The sequence below is a fragment of the Papio anubis genome, chromosome 4 (assembly GCF_008728515.1).
Source record: "Papio anubis isolate 15944 chromosome 4, Panubis1.0, whole genome shotgun sequence".
NCBI lineage: Eukaryota > Metazoa > Chordata > Mammalia > Primates > Cercopithecidae > Papio > Papio anubis.
The window spans coordinates 128,230,921-128,250,717 of NC_044979.1; the positions used below are offsets into that span (position 1 = coordinate 128,230,921).

Below are 19,797 nucleotides of genomic sequence, written 5' to 3' on the forward strand. Positions count from 1 at the left end.
CCATCTCGCTCACTGCAAGCTCCACCTCCGGTTCACGCCATTCTCCGCCTCATTCTGAGTAGCTGGGACTACAGGCCAGCCACCACGCCTGGCTAGTTTTTGTATTTTGTAGAGACGGGTTTCACCATGTTAGCCAGGATGGTCTCGGATCTCCTGACTGCGGATCCACCCTCGCCTCGGCTCCAAAGTGCTGGGATTACAGGCTTGAGCCACCGCGCCCAGCCTTCATGGTTTACTTAACTATCACTATCAGTAATTTGCTTCTCTGATCATTTTTATCAACTTCCTCATCTGTTAACTTCTCTCCAAGGTATGTCATATCATGACATACTGCTGCTGCATGAACATGGCCAGTGTCATTTTATTAAACATGTAGAATGCTTTCCTAATTTCTTTTTTTACCCTCTGTCTCTGTGTTTTGCATTTTTCTTACCTTTATTGTCAGAAACTCCAGAAAGTCAATCATACTAATTTATCACCATTTGCTTCATTAATTTATACTTTGCTTATATGGAATTTTGCCCAATAGACCTCACTACAATTTCTAACCTTTTTTGTTTTGTTTTGTTTTGTTTCTGAGACAGGGTCTTGCTCCATTGTCCAGGCTGGAGTGTAGTGGTGCCATCACAGCTGACCGTAACCTCAACCTCGCAGGCTCAAGCGATCCTCGCACCTCAGCCTCCCAAGTGGCTGAGACTATAGATGCTTGCTACTATGCCCAACTAATACTTGGACTTTTCCTATATGTGGGTTCCAGAGGGCTGAATGTGAAACGTGAGTATGCATGGATTTTGGTATATGCAGAGATGGAGAGCTGGAACTAATCCTCTCTGTATACTGAGGGATGACTGTATATATTTTTACAATTATGCTGTAGGGCACATATTGTTCCATAACCTTGAAAATGATAATTTTAATGAAAATTATTTTTAATTGAGTGGAATAATAATAATAATAAAAGTAGCAGCTGGACAGGTGTGGTGGCTCACACCGGTAATCACAACACTTTGGGAGGCTGAGGTAGGAGGGTGGCTTGAGGCCAAGAGTTTCAGACAGGATTTGGAAACCAAAGGAATCACCATCCCTACAGAAAAATACATGAATTAGCCTAGTGTGGTGGCATGTTCCTGTAGTCTCAGCTACTTGGGAAGCAGCTGTGGGAGGATCACTTGAGCCCAGGGAGGTTGAGACTGTAGTGAGTCATGATCAGGCCTCTGCACTCCTGCCTGGGTGACAGAGTGAGACCCTGTCTCAAAACAACAAAAAAGTAGCAGCTAACATGAACTGACCTTTTACTAGGTGCCTATAAATACCATAATATAATTTCTTATAACTGTTTCTTATTTCACTTAACCACTCTGTCTTCGATTACTCCCAGAGTTTCACTGTGTTTGTGCAGATGACCTTTTGTTTAGATTGAATTGTCTCCCCAAGGTATTTGCAGAAGTAAGATTACTGTGAGTCATGGTGAATGGACATTCTCATTACCCTTGATGTAAATTGACAAGGTTTTGGGTGCCTCCTGGCTATAATCCCAGCACTTTGGGAGGCTAAGACAGGAGGATTGCTTGATGCCAAGAGTTGGAGGAGGCAGTAAAGTAAGACCCTGTCTCTATTATTTTAAAAAATTGTCAAGCTTTACCCTGGAAGGCTTATATACAATTTAAACACCCCTCATAGTATAAGAAAGTGCCCATTTCACTGCACCTTTGCCAGCACAGGGTATTATAATTTAATGTCATTTTTTGTTTGATTATTTTAAATAGGTAAAAGACCTCATATTACTTTGTCACATTTCAACATCTTTCCTTAGCTTATTAGCTCTATTTCTTTTCTGTCTGTAAATGGTTGTTGTGGTGGTGGTTTTGTTTGAGGCAGGGTCTTGCTCTGTCCCCTAGGCTTGACTCTAGTGTCATAATCATGACTTACTGCAGCCTTGACCTCCCAGGATCAAACTATCCTTTTGCTTCAGCTTCCTGAGGAGCTGGGACTACAAGTGTGCACCACCACTCCCAGCTAATTTTATTCTTTTTTTGGATAGAGACGGTCTCACTGTGTTGTCCAGGCCAGCCTCTAGCTTCTGGCCTCAAGCAGTCCTCCTGTGTTGGCTTCTTAAATTGCTGGAATTTCAGGCATGAGCCACCATGCCTGACCAGGGCTAGTCCTACATTCTCTAGAGTTCTCTTTACTTTGTGCTAGCCAGTCTCTCATTATGTTGTTCCCCTGTTATAATGAATAATTCTCTGTATTAAATTTTACACACTTTAAATTTTTGAGTGGTTTACGTCTCCTGATTAGACACTGATATGCTAAGAAGGGTCCCTGGAGATAGACTCACATAGATGGGATTTGGACATGAGTTTGGTTATCCAAGGGACTATACTGAGCTCCTTGCCAGTGGAAAAAGGGGTGCTGGTGATTTCCAGAAAGTGACCTCACAGTGACTCAAGCTACCACTTACTGTTGATTGTGATGAAATGCCAGCTGAGGCACATGCCTTGGGAGCTAAGTGGTTACTGCACTTGACCGCTATGAAGACTGTTGTGGGAACGGTCCTTTTGGATGTACATCAGCAGGGGTCCCCAACCCCTGAGCCATGGAGCTATAAGGAGCCACACAGCAGGAGGTGAGTGGTGTCGAGTAAGGGAAGCTGCATCTGTATTTACAGCCACTCCCCATTGCTCATATTCCCACCTGAGCTCCGCCTTCTCTCAGATCAGCAGCAGCATTAGATTCTCATAGAAGCATGCATCCTATGTGAACCATGCATGCGAGAGATCTGGGTTGCACTGTCCCTGTGAGAATCTAATACCTGATGATCTGTCACTTTCTCCCTTCAAGCTCAGATGGGACTGTTGCAGGAAAACAAGCTTAACATGCCCACTGATTCTATATTATGGTGAGTTCTATGATTATTTCATTATATATTACAATGTAATAATGGAAAAAAGTGCCTAATAAATGTAATGTGCTTGAATCTTTTGGCTCAGCTCCTGCCTCCTGGCAGCCTCTCCAGGTCCAGAACTTTCTCCAGTCGGCCTCTACGGGTCAAGCTCATGGCTCACAATGGCCTATTTAGGCCCATACCCTACCTCATGACAGCCTCCACAGGCCCAGCTCCATCATTACAACGGCCTCTTGAGGCCCAGCTCCTGCCTCCCAGCCTTCTCTCCAGGCCCAGAACTTTCTCAAGTCGACCTCACCAGGCCCAGCTACTGCCTCTCATCAGCCTCCCAAGGGCCAGCTTTTGCTTCACAGCCACCTTCCAAAACTCAGCTCCTGTTTTACAGTGGCCTTTTGAGACCCACCTTCTGTCTCCTGGCGGCCTGTACGGGCCTAGCTCCTGCCGTACAACAGCCTCTTTAGTCCCCCCAGCTCCTGCCTCTGGGCGGCCTATACAGGCCCAAAATGTTCACAAGTCAGCCCCTCAAGGCCCAGCTCCTGCCTTCCGTCAGCCTCTCCAGGCCCAGCTGCTGCCTCCAGGTGGCCTCTACAGGCCAAACTCTTTCTCCTGGCTGTGTCTGGAGGCCCAACTCCTGCCTCACAACAACCTCTTTTGGCTCAGCTCCTGCCCAGCTCCTGGTGGCCTTTGTAGGCCCAAAACTGCCTCAAGTCAAGTTCTCCAGACCCACTTCTGCCTCCCAATGGCCTGGACAGGCCCAGCTCCTGTGTGACAATGGCCTCTCCAGGCCCAGCTCTTGCCTCCCAGCGGACTCTCCAGGCCCAGCTTTTGCCTCACAGAGGTCTTCCCCGAACAAGTTTCTACCTGCCTCCTGGCAGCCTCTACAGGCCCAGGTCCTGCCTCACACTAACCTCATTATGCCCAGCTCATGCCTCATGGCAGCATCCTTAGGCCCAGCTCCTGCGCCCAACAGGCTGTCCAGGCCCAAAACTTCCTCAAGTCCCCTCTTCAGGCATAGCTCCTGCCTAACACTGGCCTCTTTAGGCACAGCTCTTGCTTCTTGGTGGCCTCGCCAGGCCCAGCACCTGCATCCCGGTGGCTTCTCCAGACCAAGAATTTTCTCAAGTCTGCCATTCCAGCCCAAACTCCTGCCTCCCATCGGCCTCTACAGGTCCAACCTCTGCCTCACAGCAGACTCTCCAGGCCCAGCATCTGCCTCACCACAGCCCCCCAGGCCAAGCTCCTGCCTTTCGGCAGCTTCTACAGGCCTAGCTCCTGCCTCCCAGTGGCCTCTCTAGGCCAAGCTCATGCCTCACGGTGGCCATTCTGGCCCAGCTTTTGCCTTTTGGCAGCCTCTCTAGGCCCAGAACTTCCACAAGTGAGCCTCTCCAGGCCCAGCTCTTCCTCCCGGCTGGATCTCCAGGCCCACCTCCTGCCTCACAACTTCTTTCGGCTCAGCTCCTGCCCGGCTCCTGGAGGTCTCTGTAGGCCCAAAACTTCCTCACATCAAGCTCACCCGCACAAACTTCTGCCTCCTGGTGGCCTGGATAGGCCCAGCTCCTGCGTGACAATGGCCTCTCCAGGCCCAGCTCTTGCTTCACGGAGGTCGTCCCCGGCCAAGTTCCTGCCTGCCTCCCAGCAGCCTCAACAGGCCCAGCTCCTGCCTCACATTGGCATCATTAGGCCCAGTTCATGCCTCACAGTGGCCTCTCCAGGCTGATCTCTTGTCTCACACTGGCCCCTTTAGGCCCAGCTCATGCCTCTTGGCAGCCTCTTCAGGCCCAACTTCTGTGTCCTGGCAGCCTCTCCAGGCCCAGCTCCTGCTTCCTGTCAGCCTCTACAGGCCCAATATCTGCCTCACAGCAGATTCTCCAGGCCCAGCATCTGCCTCACCGTGGCCCCCCCAAGCCAAGCCCCTGCCTTTCAGCAGCCTCTACACACCCAGCTCCAGCCACCCAGTGGCTCTTCAGGCCAAGCTAATACCTCACGAGGGTTTCTTCAGGCCCAACTTTTGTCTCATGGCAACCTTCCCTGGCCAGGTTTCCACCTATTTCCTGGCAGCCTGGACAGGCCCAGGTCCTGCCACACACTGGCCTCTCTACGCCCAGCTCATGCCTCACAGTGGCCTCTCCAGGCCCAGCTCCTGTCCCGGGACATCATCTACAGGTCCAAAACTTCCTCAAGTCAGCCTCTCCAGGCCCAGTTGCTGCCTCCTGGCGTCCTCTCCAGGCCTAGCTCTTCCTCCTGGCTGTATCTACAAGCCCAACTCCTGCTTCACAACAACCTTTTATGGCTCAGCTCCTGCCCAGCTCCTGCCAGCCTTTGTAGGCCCAAAACTTCCTCAAGTCAAGCTCTTTAGGCCCACCTTCTGCCTCGCAGTGGCCTGTACAGACCCAACTCTGGCTTGAGAACAGCCTCTGCAGGCCCCGCTCTTGCCTCCTAGCACCCTCTCCAGGCCCAACTCTTGCCTCATAGTGGCTTCCGTGGGCCAAGTTTCCGCCTGCCTCCCAGCAGCCTCAACAGGCCTAGCTCCTCCCTCACAGAGGCTTGTTTATGCCCAGTCGATGCCTCTGGCAACCTATCCAGGCCCAGCTCCTGCCTCATACTGGCCTCTCTAGGCCAAGGTCCTTTCTCATACTGGCCTGTTTAGGCCCAGCTCATTCCTCTCGTCATCTCTCCAGGCCCAGCTTTTGCCTGTTGTTGGCCTCTGCCTCACAGTGCACCTTCCAGGCCCACCTCTTGCCTCACCGTGGCCTCCTGCAGCCAGATTCCTGCCTTTTCGCAGCCTGTACAGGCCTAACTGCTGCCTCCCAATGGCCTTTGTAGGCCACGCTCATGCCTCACAGTGGCCTTTCCAGGCCTAGCTTTTGCTTTTTGGCATTCACTCCAGGCCCAGATCTTCCCCCAGTCAGCCTCTCCAGGCCCAGCTCTTCCTCCCAGCAACCTCTGCAGGTCCAAATCGTCCTCAAGTTGGCCTCTTCTGGCCCAGCTCCTGCCTCCCGGCGGTCTCTGAAGACTCAAATCATCCTCCAGTTGGTTTTTCCAGGCCCAGCTCCTGCCTTTTGGTGGCCTCTCCAGGTGCAAAACTTTCTCCTGTCAGCCTGTCCAGGCCCAGCTCATGCCTCTCGGTGGCCTTCCCAGGCCCTGCTTTTGACTTTTGGTGGCCTCTTCAGGCCCAGAACTTGACCTGAAGTCAGCCTCTCCAGGCCCAGCTCCTGCCTTCTGAAGGCCTGTACAGGCCCAACCTCTGCCTCACAGTGGACTCTCCACGCCCAGCTCTTGCCTCACTGTAGCCTCACTAGTCCAAAACTCCTGCCTTTTGGCAACTTTGACAAGCCCAGCTTCTGCCTTTCAATGGCCTCTTTGGGCCCAGCTCATTCCTTACAATGGCCTTTCCAGGCCCAGTTTTTCCCTTTTGGCAGCCTCTCCAGGCCCAGAACTTCCTCTTTAGGCCCAGTTGCTGCCTCCTGCCATCCTCTCCAGGCCCAGCTCTTCCTCACGGCTCTGTCTATAGGCCTAACTCCTGCCTCACAACAACGTCTTTGGACTCAGCTACTGCCCAGCTCCTGGTGGCCTTTATAGGCCCAAAACTTTCTCAAATCAAGCTCTCCAGACCTATTGTTAACCTCATGGCAGCCTGAACAGGCCCAGCTCCTGCCTGACAATGGCCTCTCCAGGCTTTACTCCTGCCTCACAGTGGGCTTTCCAGGCCTAGCTCTTGCCTCATGGTGGCCTTCCCCGGCCATGTTCCTATCTGACTTCCGGCAGCCTCAACTGGCCCAGCTTCTGCCTTGCACTGGCGTCTCTAGGCCCAGCTCCTTTCTCACGGTGGCCTCACCAGGCCCATCTCCTGCCTCAAATCTACCTCCCAAGACCCAGGTCTTGTCTCATGGTAGTCTCTCTTACACCAGCTCCTGCCTCACAATGGCCTCGTCTGGCCCATCTTCTGCCTCACAGTGACCACTCAAGGCCCATCTTCTGCCTCATGGTGGCCTCTTCTGGTTTTGCTCTTGCCTCACAGTTGCCTCTTGCAGATCCAGCTTTAAGTCTTTGATGGTCAACAGCATCAAGGAGCCTAAAGCTTCCCTGGACTCTCATTTGTTCACTTCACAGCAGAGTGCCTTAGCAAAAGCCATCTCTTCTTTTAACCTTGAGAGTGGATTTCTGACAAATCGATAGTAAATTCTGCCTGTGTGGTTTCACAATGATTTCTGTTTTATTTAGTGTCCCATGGTTTTTCTTGTCTACTGGGGATGAGGAGGCAATGGGCCTCTGCTTGGGCCCTTTGTCTTTGCCCTGGACATGGTAGCTTCTCACTTCATGTCTTCTTTTTTTATATTTTTTACAGTTTTCTTTTTTTTTTTTTCCTTAGGGTCTTGCTCTGTCACCCAGGCTGGAGTGTAGTCATGTGATTATGGCTCACTGCAGACTTGGCCTCTTGGCCTCAAGTGATCCTCCCAGCTCAGCATTTTGAGTAGCTGAGACTACAGGTTCATTCCAATATGCCTGGTTAATTTCTTATTTTTTTCTGAGAGGTTGGTTCTCACTGTGTTGCCCAGGCTGGTCCCAAACTTTTGGACACAAGCACTCCTTTTGCCTGGGCCTCCCAAAGTGCTGAGATTACAAGCATGAGCCATCATGCCTGGCCTGCCATTTGCTTGTCATGAACTATTAAGAATTTACTTTTTGATTAATATACTATGACTATATACATTTGTAGAGAGAGATTTTACATTTTTCTTGGATACCAATTTTTTTTTTTTTTTTTTTTTTTTTTTTATTCATTTTTTTTTTTTTTTTTTGAGGCAAGTTACTGCTTTGTCATTTAGGATGGAGTGCAGTAGTGTGATCTCAGCTCACTGCAAACTCTGCTTTCTTGGCTTAAGTGATCCTCTCACATCAGCCTCCTGAGTAGCTGGGACCCCAGGTATGAGCCACCATGCCCAGGTAATTTTTATATTTGTTATAGAGAGGGGGTTCTCACGATATTTCCCAGACTGGTTTCAAACTCCTGGGCTCAAGCAATCCTTCCACCTCAGCCTCCCACAGTGCTGGGATTACAGGTGGGAGCCATCACATCTGGCCTGCCATTTTCTTTTCAATGATCATTAAGAATTCACTTTATGCCAGGCACGGTGGCTCATGCCTGTAATCCCAGCACTTTGGGAGGATGACATGGGTCTATCATGAGGTCAGGAGTTCAAGACCAGCCTGGCCAAAATGGTGAAATCCCGTCACTACTAAAAATAGAAAAATTAACCAGGTGTGGTGTCAGGCGCCTGTAATCCCAGCTACTCAGGAGACTGAGGCAGGAGAATTGCTTGAACCCAGGGGGGCTGAGATGGAGGTGAGCTGAGATCGAGCCACTGCACTCCAACCTCGGCGACACAGGGAGACTCCATCTCAAAAAAAAAAAAAGAATTGACTGGGTGCGGTGGCTCATGCCTGTAATCCCAGCACTTTGGGAGGCCGAGGCAGGTGGATCACAAGGTCAGGAAATCGAGACCATCCTGGCTAACACAGTGAAACCCCGTCTCTACTAAAAATGCAAAAAATTAGCTGGGTGTGGTGGTGGGCGCCTGTAGTCCCAGCTACTTGGGAGGCTGAGGCAGGAGAATGGTGTGAACCCAGGAGGCGGAGCTTGCAGTGAGCCGAGATCACGCCACTGCACTCCAGCCTGGGCGACTGAGCAAGACTTTGTCTCAAAAAAAAAAAAAGAATTTACTTTTTGATTATATATTGTATATATTTACTGTATACTGTAAATATTTATATATGTATGTGTGTGTATATATATTCATATGTGAATATATGTGTATACATATGTGAATATGCATGTATATATTCATATGTGAATATACGTGTATATTTTCATAGAATACACATACACACACACACACACACACATATATATTGTGAAAGATATTTGAATACCTAGAAATTGATAAGCTTCTTCCAGGTTTTGAAACCACCCTTAGCACAAACACGAAAGAAGTACAAAGTATCATTATTAATGACCATGAACCAAGATGACCATGAGTCAATAGTACTTTGCACCCAACCACCTTCCAGCAGAGCATCTCAAAGGGCTGGATATATCTGAACATCACATCCTTTCACTTGCATTAGGATGCTTTGTAATTACTACTTCCCTTAAGACCTCAGTGTGACCCTAGTCAACATGAAATCAAACTATTTCTCAAATCGTAGAGATACTGAATAACAGCTTTGGTCAGGAAATAGGTACTGCAGTTGGTTTGTCATGACAAATTCCTGACCTAGTCAGATGGAATATTGCAGAAATGTGTGTGTGTGTGTGAACATTCTTACGCACAGATGTAGGGGTGGAAGTGGGGGGTTGAATTTGATAAAGCCAGCAGCGGGCAGGCTGCTGGGTGGGGCAGTGTAACTGCAGCAGTGTAACTCTAGAATTAACAAATGCTTGTAAGCCTCAGTTTTCTCTCCTGGAAAATAAAGGTTATAATTCCTGCCTTGATATGTGGGTCAGGTGATTCACTAAATGCAAGATATCTAGTATATAATAGGCACTCAATTAATACTACTTTCTGTAGCTCTTAATCACTGCTTAATTTTAAAAAGTTTAGAATGACTACTGCTTTTGTTAAAATTATTTGTAATTACTATATAAAATCTAAGTCCTATAGAAAAGTACAAAACAGGCCAGGTGCTATAGCTCACACCTGTAATCCCAGCACTTTGTGAAGGCAGGGCAGGAGGATTGCTCAAGGCCAGGAGTATGAGACCTGCATGAGCAACATAGCAAGATCCCATCTCTATAAAAAATTAAAAACCAGTTATGGTAATGTGCACCTGTAGTCCCAGCAACTCGGGAGGCTGAGATAGCTAGATCGCTAGAAACCAGAAGTTTGAGACTGCAGGCTGGGCAACAGAGTGAGAACCTGTCAGAAAGAGGGAGGGAGAGAGAGAGACAGAGAGAGAGAAGAGAGAGAAAAGTACAAAGAAGCAAGTAACAAATCTTGAAATTTTCAACCACCAAGAAATAACTCTTAACGTTAGGTGATATGGCCAGGTGCAAAATAGCTCATGCCTGTAATTTTAGCACTTTGGGAAGCCGAGGCAGGCAGAGCACTTGAATTCAGGAGTTCAAGATCAACCTGGCCAACATGGTGAAACCCATCTCTACTAAAAATACAAAAATTAGCCGGGTGTGGTGATGCCTGTAATCTTAACTACCTAAGAGATGAGGCATGAGAATCGCTTGAGCCTGGGAGGCAGAGGTTGCAGTGAGTGACCCAAGATCGCACCATTCCACTCTAGCCTGGGCAACAAAGAGAGACTCTGTCTCAAAACAAAAACAAAAGCAAAGGTGATAATTAACGCATACCTCTTTTTGTGCAAATAGGTAACTAGATAAGTAGATAGATTAATGGACTGAAAATAACTCACACCTGTAATCCTCAGCATTTTGGGAGGCTGAGGCAGGCAGATCACAAGGTCCAGAGATCGAGACAATTTTGGCCAACACGGTGAAACGCTGTTTCTACTAAAAATACAAAAATACAAAAACTCCAGCCTGGCGACAGAGTGAGACTCCTTCTCAAAAAAAATAAATTTACGCATTTTATATTGTGTTTTAGTTTATATATATATATATATATATAAAACTTTTATTTTGCTTGCTACAACAGAAGCTGAAGAACCTAAAGTAAGGTGGGAGAATTTCTGAACTTCAGATAAATGCCTATGTGAAAGTGATATATTTTTATTCAACATTCATTAAAATTATCTTAAAAATAATAAAAGTATTATGAGTCTTTTCAATCTGCAGTTTGTGTTTTCACCCACAACTGCTGTATTTTTGGATTTGGTGCATGTTTGATAGTTTCTGTTTAATATGTTTATACTTGGATGACTGTTTTTTTTTTTTTTTTTTTTTTTTTTGACAGAGTCTTGCCCTGTTGCCCAGGCTGGAGTGCAGTGGTGCGATCTCAGCTCACTGCAACCCCTCCCCCTCTCCATCCCTCCCTTCCTTCCTTCCTTCCTTCTTTCCTTCCTTCCTTCCTTTCTTCCTTCCTTCCCTCACTCCCCCTACCCTCCCTTCCTCCTTCCTCCATTCCTGTGTTTCTTCTTTCTTTCAAGACAGGGCCTTGCTCTATCACCCAGGCTCTAGAACACAGTGGTATCATCATACCTCACTGCAGCCTCAAACTCCTGGGCTCAAAGGATCTTCCTGCCTCAGCCTCCCGAGTAGCTGGGACTACAGGCGTGCAGCACCACACCTGGCTAATTTTTGTTACATTTGTAGAGATGGGGTCTTACTATGTTGCCTAGGATTGTCTCAAACTCCTGGCCTCAAACTGTCCTCCCACCTCAGCCTCTGAAAGCACTGGGATTATAGGCATGAGCCACTGTGCCCAGCCCTGTTTCATTTTTTTAGGTTGTCTAACTCAGGGTCACCCATCGACAACCCAGTGTTAGACTACTGTCTCTAATTTCCATAATTATTTTCTTCAGTTGCTTTATTGTAGTTCTTTTATCCTCTGATTCACTTTGATGATTATATCAAGCATTTTCTATGTGTTGAACTTTTTTTTTTTTTTTTTTTTTTGAGACAGAGTCTCACTGTGTCACCCAGGCTGGAATGCAGTGGTGTAATCTCAGCTCACTGCAACCTCTGCCTCCCAAGTTCAAGTGATTCTCCTGCCTCAGCCTCCTGAAGTAACTGGAATTACAGGTGAGTACCACCATGCCTGGCAGATTTTTGTATTTTTAGTAGAGACTGGGGTTTAACCACATTTGCCAGGCTGGTCTCAAACTCCTGACTTCAGGTGATTCACCTACCACAGCCTACCAAGGTGCTGGGATTACAGATTATAGGCGTGAGCCGCTGTGCCCAGCCGCCACATTTTCTTTATTCTTTTTTCCAGTGATGGAAGGAAACATACGTTGATTCCATCTCTTCACTGTTATGAATAGTTGTCTGCAAATAGTTTTTATACTTGTTGTCAAGAGATAGAATCTGGTTTCGGGCCGGGTGCGGTGGCTCATGCCTGTAATCCCAGCACTTTGGGAGGCTGAGGTGGGTGGATCACGAGGTCTGGAGATTGAGACCATCCTGGCCAACATGGTGAAATCCCGTCTCTACTAAACATACAAAAGTTAGCTGGCCGTGGTGGCTTGTGCCTGTAGTCCCAGCTACTCAGGAGGCTGAGGCAGCAGAATCACTTGAACCCAGGTGGTGGAGGTTGCAGTGAGCTGAGATTGGGCCACTGCACTCCAGCCTGGGTGACAGAGGAAGACTCTGTCTCAAAAAAAAAAAAAAATCTAGTTTATCTTCCCTTGAATGTGAATTTAGTCCCCTGCTTCTATAAGTAGAATACAGTGGAAGTGGTGCTCATGATCTGCCAAAGTTAGGTCATAAAAGATGACACTGTTTCCACTTGGCTCTCCTTCCTGGGATGGGGGCACTTAGAACCCTTTCACCATTTTGTGAGAAAGCCCAGGCCATGTACAGAGGTGATGTGTGGGTGTTCCACCGGATAGCCCCAGCTGAGGCCCTAGCTAAGAGTCCAAATTAACCAGGAGATATTTGAGCAAGGAAACCTTTGAGACTATTCCAACTGCATACTGTTTGAAGGCAACCACGTAAAACATACAGAGGCAGAACTGCCTAGGTGAGTCTAGTCAGCCTCCAATATTGTGAGAAGACAAATAAGCATCGTTGCAACTTTATACCATTAAGCTTGAGGTGGTTTCTTACACAGCAATAGATAGCTGATACACAAAGTGATCTTCCAATATGAATATTATGTCACTTCTCCACTTGACGGCATTTAATGATTTAGAATTGAGTGTAAAAGTCAAAACCCAATCCTGAATCCATGTGACAGGGGATTAATAACTAGAGTACAAAAGGAGCTCAGGTGGAAAAAAATAAATGGGAAAAAATATAATAATCTGATGTTAAAATGGGCAAAAGATCAGAATAGATATTCCTCAAAAGAAGACATACAAATGGCAAACGGCTATATAAAAAGGTGCTCAATACCACTGATCATCAGAGAAACGCAAATCAAAACTACAAAGAGCTATCATCCTACCCCAGTTAAAATGGCTTATATCCAAAAGACAGGCAATACCAAATGCTATTGAGGATGTAGGGAAAGGGGAGCCCTGGTACCCTCTTGATGGGAATGTAAACCACTATGGAGAACAGTTTGGAAGGTCCTCAAAAAACTAAAAATAGAGCTACTTTATGATCCAGTAATCTTACTGCTGGATATATACCCAAAAGAAAGAAAATCAGTATATTGAAAAAATATCTGCATTTCTTTATTTATTGCAACACTATTCACAATAGCCAAGATTTGGAATCTATTTAAGTGTCCATCAACAGGTGAATGGATAGAAAAAATGTGGTATATATACACAGTGGAATATTATTCAGCCATGAGAAAGAATAGAATCCTGTTATTTGCAACAACATAGGTATAACTGGAGATCATTATGTTAACTAAAATAAACCAGACACAGAAAGACAAATTTTGCATATTCTCAGTCATTTGTGGGTGCTAAGAATTAAAACAATTGAACTCATGAAGATAGAGAGTAGAATGATGGTTACCAGAGGCTGGGAAGGGTAGTGGGCTGGAGGGGGTGCACAGCAATGATTAATGGGTACAAAAATACATTTAGAATGAATAAGATGTAGTAGTTGGTAGTACAACAGCATGACTATAGTAAACAATAATTTATTGTATATTTAAAAATAGCTAAAAGAGGCCAGGCGTGGTGGCCTGTAATCCCAGCACTTTGGGAGGCCGAGGGGGGCTGATCACCTGAGGTCAGGAGTTCAAGACCAGCCTGACCAACATGGAGAAACCCCATCTCTACTAAAAATACAAAAACTAGCAGGGCGTGGTGGTGCACGCCTGTAGTCCCAGCTACTCGGGAGGCTGAGGCAAGGGAATTGCTTGAACCCGGCGGGCAGAGGTTGCCGTGAGCCAAGATTGCACTCCAGCCCAAGTGACAGAGCTGAACTTTGTCTCAAAAAAAAAAAAAAAAAAGGAAAGAAAAGAAAAAAAAAAAAACCATAATTGGATTGTTTGTAAAACAAAGAAAGGACAAATGCTTGAGGTGATGGGCATCCCATTCACCCTGACATGATGATTACACATTACGTGCCTGTGTCAAAACATCTCTTGCACCGCATGCATATATACACGTACTATGCACCCACAAAAATTAAAAGTAAAGCATTTTTTAAACCCACAATCTTGGCCAGATGTGGTGGCCCACATCTGTAATTCCAGTGCTTTTTTAGGCCAGGATGGGAGGATCACTTGAGTCCAGGAGTTTGAGACCCACCTAGGCAACATAGCAAGACTGTCATCTCTAATGACAATAAAAAAAATTAGCCAGGCATGGTGGAGCTCATGCCTATAGTCCCAGCTACTTGGGAGGCTGAGATGACAGGATCCATTGAACCCGGGAGGTTGAGGCTGCAGTGGGCTATGATTGTCCCACTGCACTCCAGCCTGGGTGACAGAGCGAGACCATGTCTCTTAAACAAACCAATCCTAGCATGATCTGACCCTGCCTGCCACCCTCTATTCTTTTCCTCTTGCTTATTGTGCAGCAGGCATCTGGGCTTCTTTTCTGCTCCTGTAAATGCCAAGTGGTTTCCTTCTTCAGGACCTTTGCACACGCTCTCCCCTGCTGGAAATGGACTTCCCATACCTCCTGCTGTAGCTGGATTTTTCTCACGTTTCGGACCTCAGCTCACACATCATCTCTGCAAAGAAATCCTCCCTCATCCTGTGAAGAGGGAATCATCCTCCATTTCATTGCCTCATGCTGCCTGGTTCTCTCAAAGCAGATATGACACTCAGAAATCAGCTTGTTATGTATTGAATTGCTTGTCTGTATGTCCTCCTCCCAAACTCACACCAAATCAGAACAGAGGCTGCCTATGGCAGGAGTCCCATCCCATCAGAACCTAATATAGTACTTGGCGCATGGTGGGTGTCAGGCCTCTGAGCCCAAGCCAAGCCATCACATCCCCTGTGACTTGCACATCCACATCCCCTGTAACTTGCAGATATCCGCCCAGATGGCCTGAAGTAACTGAAGAATCACAAAAGAAGTGCAAATACCCTGCCCCACCTTAACTGATGACATTCCACCACAAAAGAAGTGAAAATGGCCAGTCCTTGCCTTAAGCGGTGACATTATCTTGTGAAATTCCTTTTCCTGGCTCAAAAAGCTCCCCCACTGAGCACCTTGTGACCCCCACTCCTGCCCACCAGAGAACAACCCCCTTTTGACTGTAATTTTCCTTTACCTACCCAAATCCTATAAAACGGCCCCACCCTTATCTCCATTCGCTGACTATTTTCGGACTCAGCCTTCCTTCCCCCAGGTGATTAAAAAGCTTTATTGCTCACACAAAGCCTGTTTGGTGGGCTCTTCACACAGACGCGCATGACATTTTGGTGCCGTGACTTGGATCAGGGGACTTCCCTTGGGAGACCAGTCCCTTGTCCTCCTGCTCTTTGCTCCATGAGAAAGATCCACCCACAACCTCTGGTCCTCAGACCAACCAGCCCAAGGAACATCTCACCAATTTTAAATCGGGTAAGCGGCCCCTTTTTTACTCTCTTCTCCAACCTCTCTCACTATCCTTCAACCTCTTTCTCCTTTCAATCTTGGCGTCACCCTTCAATCTCTCCCTTCTCTTAATTTCAATTCCTTTCATTTTCTGGTAGAGACAAAGGAAACACGTTTTATCTGTGGACCCAAAGCGCCAGCGCCGGCCACGGGCTGGGGAAGGCAGCCTTCCCTTGGTGTTTAATCATTGCAGGGACGCCTGCCTTGGTCCTTCACCCTTAGTGGCAAGCCCCGCTTTTCTGGGGGAGGGGCAAGCACCCCAACCCCCTTCTCTCCCTGTCTCTACCCCTTCTCTGCTTTTCTGGGGGGGGCAAGCACCCCGACCCCTTCTCTCCCTGTTTCTACACCTTCTCTGCTTTTCTGGGGGAGGGGCTAGAACCCTGACCTCTTATTTTTGCGCCCCAACCTTTTTGCACCCCGACCTCTTATTTTTGTGCCCCAATCCCTTATTTCTGCACCCCGACCCCTTTCCCACTTTTCTGGAGGGCAAGAACCCCTGAACTCCTTCTCTCTGTGTCTCTACTCTTTCTTTTCTCTGGGCTTGCCTCCTTCACTATGGGCAACTTTCCACCCTCCATTCCTCCTTCTTGTCCCTTAGCCTGTGTTCTCAAGAACTTAAAACCTCTTCAACTCACACCTGACCTAAAACCTAAATGCCTTATTTTCTTCTACAATGCCGCTTGACCCCAATACAAACTCGACAGTAGTTCCAAATAGCCAGAAAATGGCACTTTCGATTTTTCCATCCTACAAGATCTAAATAATTCTTGTTGTAAAATGGGCAAATGATCTGAGGTGCCTGACGCCCAGGCATTCTTTTACACATCAGTCCTTCCCTAGTCTCTGTTCCCAATGCAACTCGTCCCAAATCTTCCTTTTTTCCCTCTCGCCTGTCCCTTCAGTCCCAACCCCAAGCGTCGCTGAGTCTTTCTAATCTTCCTTTTCTACAGATCCATCTGACCTCTCGCCTCCTTGCCAGGCCAAGCTAGGTCCCAATTTTTCCTCAGTCTCCCACCCTGTAATCCTTTATTACCTCACCTCCTCACATCCTGTCTGGCTTACAGTTTCATTCCTCGACTAGCCCTCCCCAACCTGCCCAGAAATTTCCTCTTAAAAAAGTGGATAGAGCTAAAGGCATAGTCAAGGTTAATGCTCCTTTTTCTTTATCCGACCCCTCCTAAATCAGTTAGCATTTAGGCTCTTTGTCATCAAATATAAAAAACTTAACCCAGTTCATGGCCCATTTAGCAGCAACCCTGAGGCGCTTTTCAGCCCTAGACCCTGAAAGGTCAGAAGGCCGACTTATTCTCAATATGCATTTTATTTTATTACCCAATCTGCTCCTGACATTAAATAAAGCTCCAAAAATTAAATTCCGGCCCTCAAACCACACAACAGGACTTAATGAACGTCACCTTCAAGGTGTACAATAATAGAGTAGAGGCAGCCAAGTAGCAACGTATTTCTGAGTTGCAATTCCTTGCCTCCGCTGTGAGACAAACCCCAGCCACATCTCCAGCACACAACTCCAAATGCCTGAACTGCAGCTGCCAAGGGTTCCTCCAGAACCTCCTCCCCCAGGAGCTTGCTACAAGTGCCGGAAATCTGGCCACTGGGCCAAGGAATGTCCACAGCCCAGGATTCCTCCTAAGCCGTGTCCCATCTATGCAGGACCCCACTGGAAATCGGACTGTCCAACTCGCCTAGCAGCCACTCCCAGAGCCCCTGGAGCTCTGGCCCAGGGCTCTCTGACTGACTCCTTCCCAGATCTTCTCGGCTTAGCAGCTGAAGACTGACGCTGCCCCATCGCCTTGGAAGCCGCCTGGACCGTCACAGACACTTTGGATAACTCTTAAGTGGAGGATAAGTCCATCCCCTTCTTAATCAATATGGAGGCTACCCACTCCACATTACCGTCTTTTCAAGGGCCTGTTTCCCTTGCCTCCATAACTGTTGTGGGTATTGACAGCCAGGCTTCTAAACCTCTTAAAACTCCCCACTCTGGTGCCAACTTGGACAACATTTTTTTATGCACTCCTTTTTAATTATCCCCACCTGTCCAGTTCCCTTATTAGGTCAAGACATTTTAACTAAATTATCTGCTTCCCTGACTATTCCTAGGCTACAGCGATACCTCATTGCTGCCTCTTCCCCCAGTTCAAAGCCTCCTTTACATCCTTCCCTTTGTCCCCCAACCTTAACCCACAAGCATAGGATACCTCTCCTTGGTGACTGATCAGTCACCCCTTACCATCTCATTAAAACCTAATCACCCTTACCCCACTCAACGCCAATATCCCATCCCGCAGCACGCTTTAAAAGGATTAAAGCCTGTAATCACTCGCCTGCTACAGCATGGCCTTTTAAAGCCTGTAAATACCCCTTACAATTCCCCCATTTTACCTGTCCTAAAACCAGACAAGGCTTACAGGTGAGTTCAGGATCTGCACCTTATCAACCAAATTGTCTTGTCTATCCACCCCGTGGTGCCCAACCCATGTACTCTCCTATCCTCAATACCTCCCTCCACAACCCAGTATTCTGTTCTGGATCTCAAACATACTTTCTTCACTATTCCTTTACGCCCTTCATCCCAGCCTCTCTTCACTTTCACTTGGACTGACCCTGACACCCATCAGGCTCAGCAAATTACCTAGGCTGTACTGCCGCAAGGCTTCACAGACAGCCCCCATTACTTCAGTCAAGCCCAAATTTCTTCCTCATCTGTTACCTATCTCCGCATAATTCTCATAAATACACACTTACTCTCCCTGCTGATCATGTCTGGCTAATCTCCCAAACCCCAATCCCTTCTATAAAACAACTCCTTTCCTTCCTAGACATGGTTAGTGCGGACAGAATTCTTATACAAGAGCCAGGACCATGTCCTGCAGCCTTTCTGTCCAAACAGCTTGACCTTACTGTTTTAGCCTAGCCCTCATCTCTGCGTGCAGTGGCTGCCACTGCTTTAATACTGGTAGAGGCCCTAAAAATCACAAACTATGCTCAACTCTCTACAGTTCTCATAACTTGCAAAATCTATTTTCTTCCCCCAACCGTGGCTCAGGACAACACTTATGCTGATAAAGTAACTAAAAAGCAACCATCAAAAGGCATCAGATCCCATCGCTCAGGACAATGCTTATGCTGATAAGTTAGCTAAAAAAGCAGCTAGCATTCCAACTTCTATCCCTCAAGGCAGTTTTCCTCCTTCACGTAGGTCACTCCCACCTACTCCCCCACTGAAACTTCCACCTATCAATCTCTTCCCACTCGAGGCAAACGGTTCTTAGACCAAGGAAAATATCTCCTTCCAGCCTCACAGGCCCATTCTATTCTGTCATCATTTCATAACCTCTTCCATGTAGATTACAAGCCGCTAGCCCGTCTCTTAGAACCTCTCATTTCCTTTCCATCGTGGAAATCTATCCTAAAGGAGATCACTTCTCAGTGTTCCATCTGCTATTCTACTACCCCTCAGGGATTGTGCAGGCCCCCTCCCTTTCCTACACATCAAGCTCAGGGATTTGCCCCCACCCAGGACTGGCAAATTGACTTTACTCACATGCCCTGAGTCAGAAAACTAAAATTTCTCTTAGTCTAGGTAGACACTTTCACTGGATGGGTAGAGGCCTTTCCCACAGGCTCTGTGAAGGCCACCGCGGTCATTTCTTCCCTTCTGTCAGACATAATTCCTCGGTTTGTCCTTCCCACCTCTATACAGTCTGATAACAGACCAGCCTTTACTAGTCAAATCACCCAAGCAGTTTCTCAGTCTCTTGGTATTCAGTGAAACCTTCATATCCTTTACTGTCCTCAATCTTCAGGAAAGGCAGAATGGACTAATGGTCTTTTAAAAACACACCTCACCAAGCTCAGTCACCAACTTAAAAAGGACTAGACAATACCTTTACCACTTTCCCTTCTCAGAATTCAGGCCTGTCCTCAGAATGCTACAGGTTCCAGCCCATTTGAGCTCCTGTGTGGACACTCCTTTTTATTATGTCCCAGTCTCATTCCAGACACCAGACCAACTTACACTGCACCCCCCAAAATTTGTCATCCCTACTTTCTTCTGTCTAGTCATACTCCTATTCACCATTCTCAACTACTCATAAATGCCCTGCTCATGTTTACACTGCTGGTTTACACTGTTTCTCCAAGCCATCACAGCTAATATCTCCTGGTGCTATCCCAAACCGCCACTCTAAATTCCCTCTTAAAGTAAATAATCTTTGCTAGCA

The 19,797-nt window shown here is 47.1% G+C and overlaps 1 protein-coding gene, 1 long non-coding RNA gene and 1 pseudogene across 3 annotated transcripts in view; all 3 read left to right on the forward strand.

Moving 5' to 3' along the window:
- The window catches only part of LOC101009158, a 66,128-nt gene extending 64,209 nt beyond the window's left edge, over positions 1–1,919 (forward strand). Inside the window, exon 10 of the long non-coding RNA XR_004183043.1 lies at positions 585–1,919. This is a non-coding gene — a long non-coding RNA (uncharacterized LOC101009158). The remainder of the gene's footprint in view (positions 1–584) is intronic.
- A 612-nt stretch (positions 1,920–2,531) lies between these two features.
- LOC116274639 (putative uncharacterized protein FLJ92257) lies at positions 2,532–7,104 on the forward strand. Its single transcript, XM_031665871.1, is given in 4 exon segments — positions 2,532–2,564; positions 3,341–3,507; positions 3,510–3,728; positions 3,730–7,104. Coding segments are annotated over 4 exon segments (543 nt in total). The 3' UTR covers positions 3,854–7,104.
- On the forward strand, positions 4,471–5,159 carry LOC108584793 (annotated as a pseudogene). Its single transcript, XR_004183042.1, has one exon. The product of XR_004183042.1 is annotated as a putative uncharacterized protein FLJ92257 (transcript).
- Positions 7,105–19,797: the final 12,693 nt, after the last annotated feature.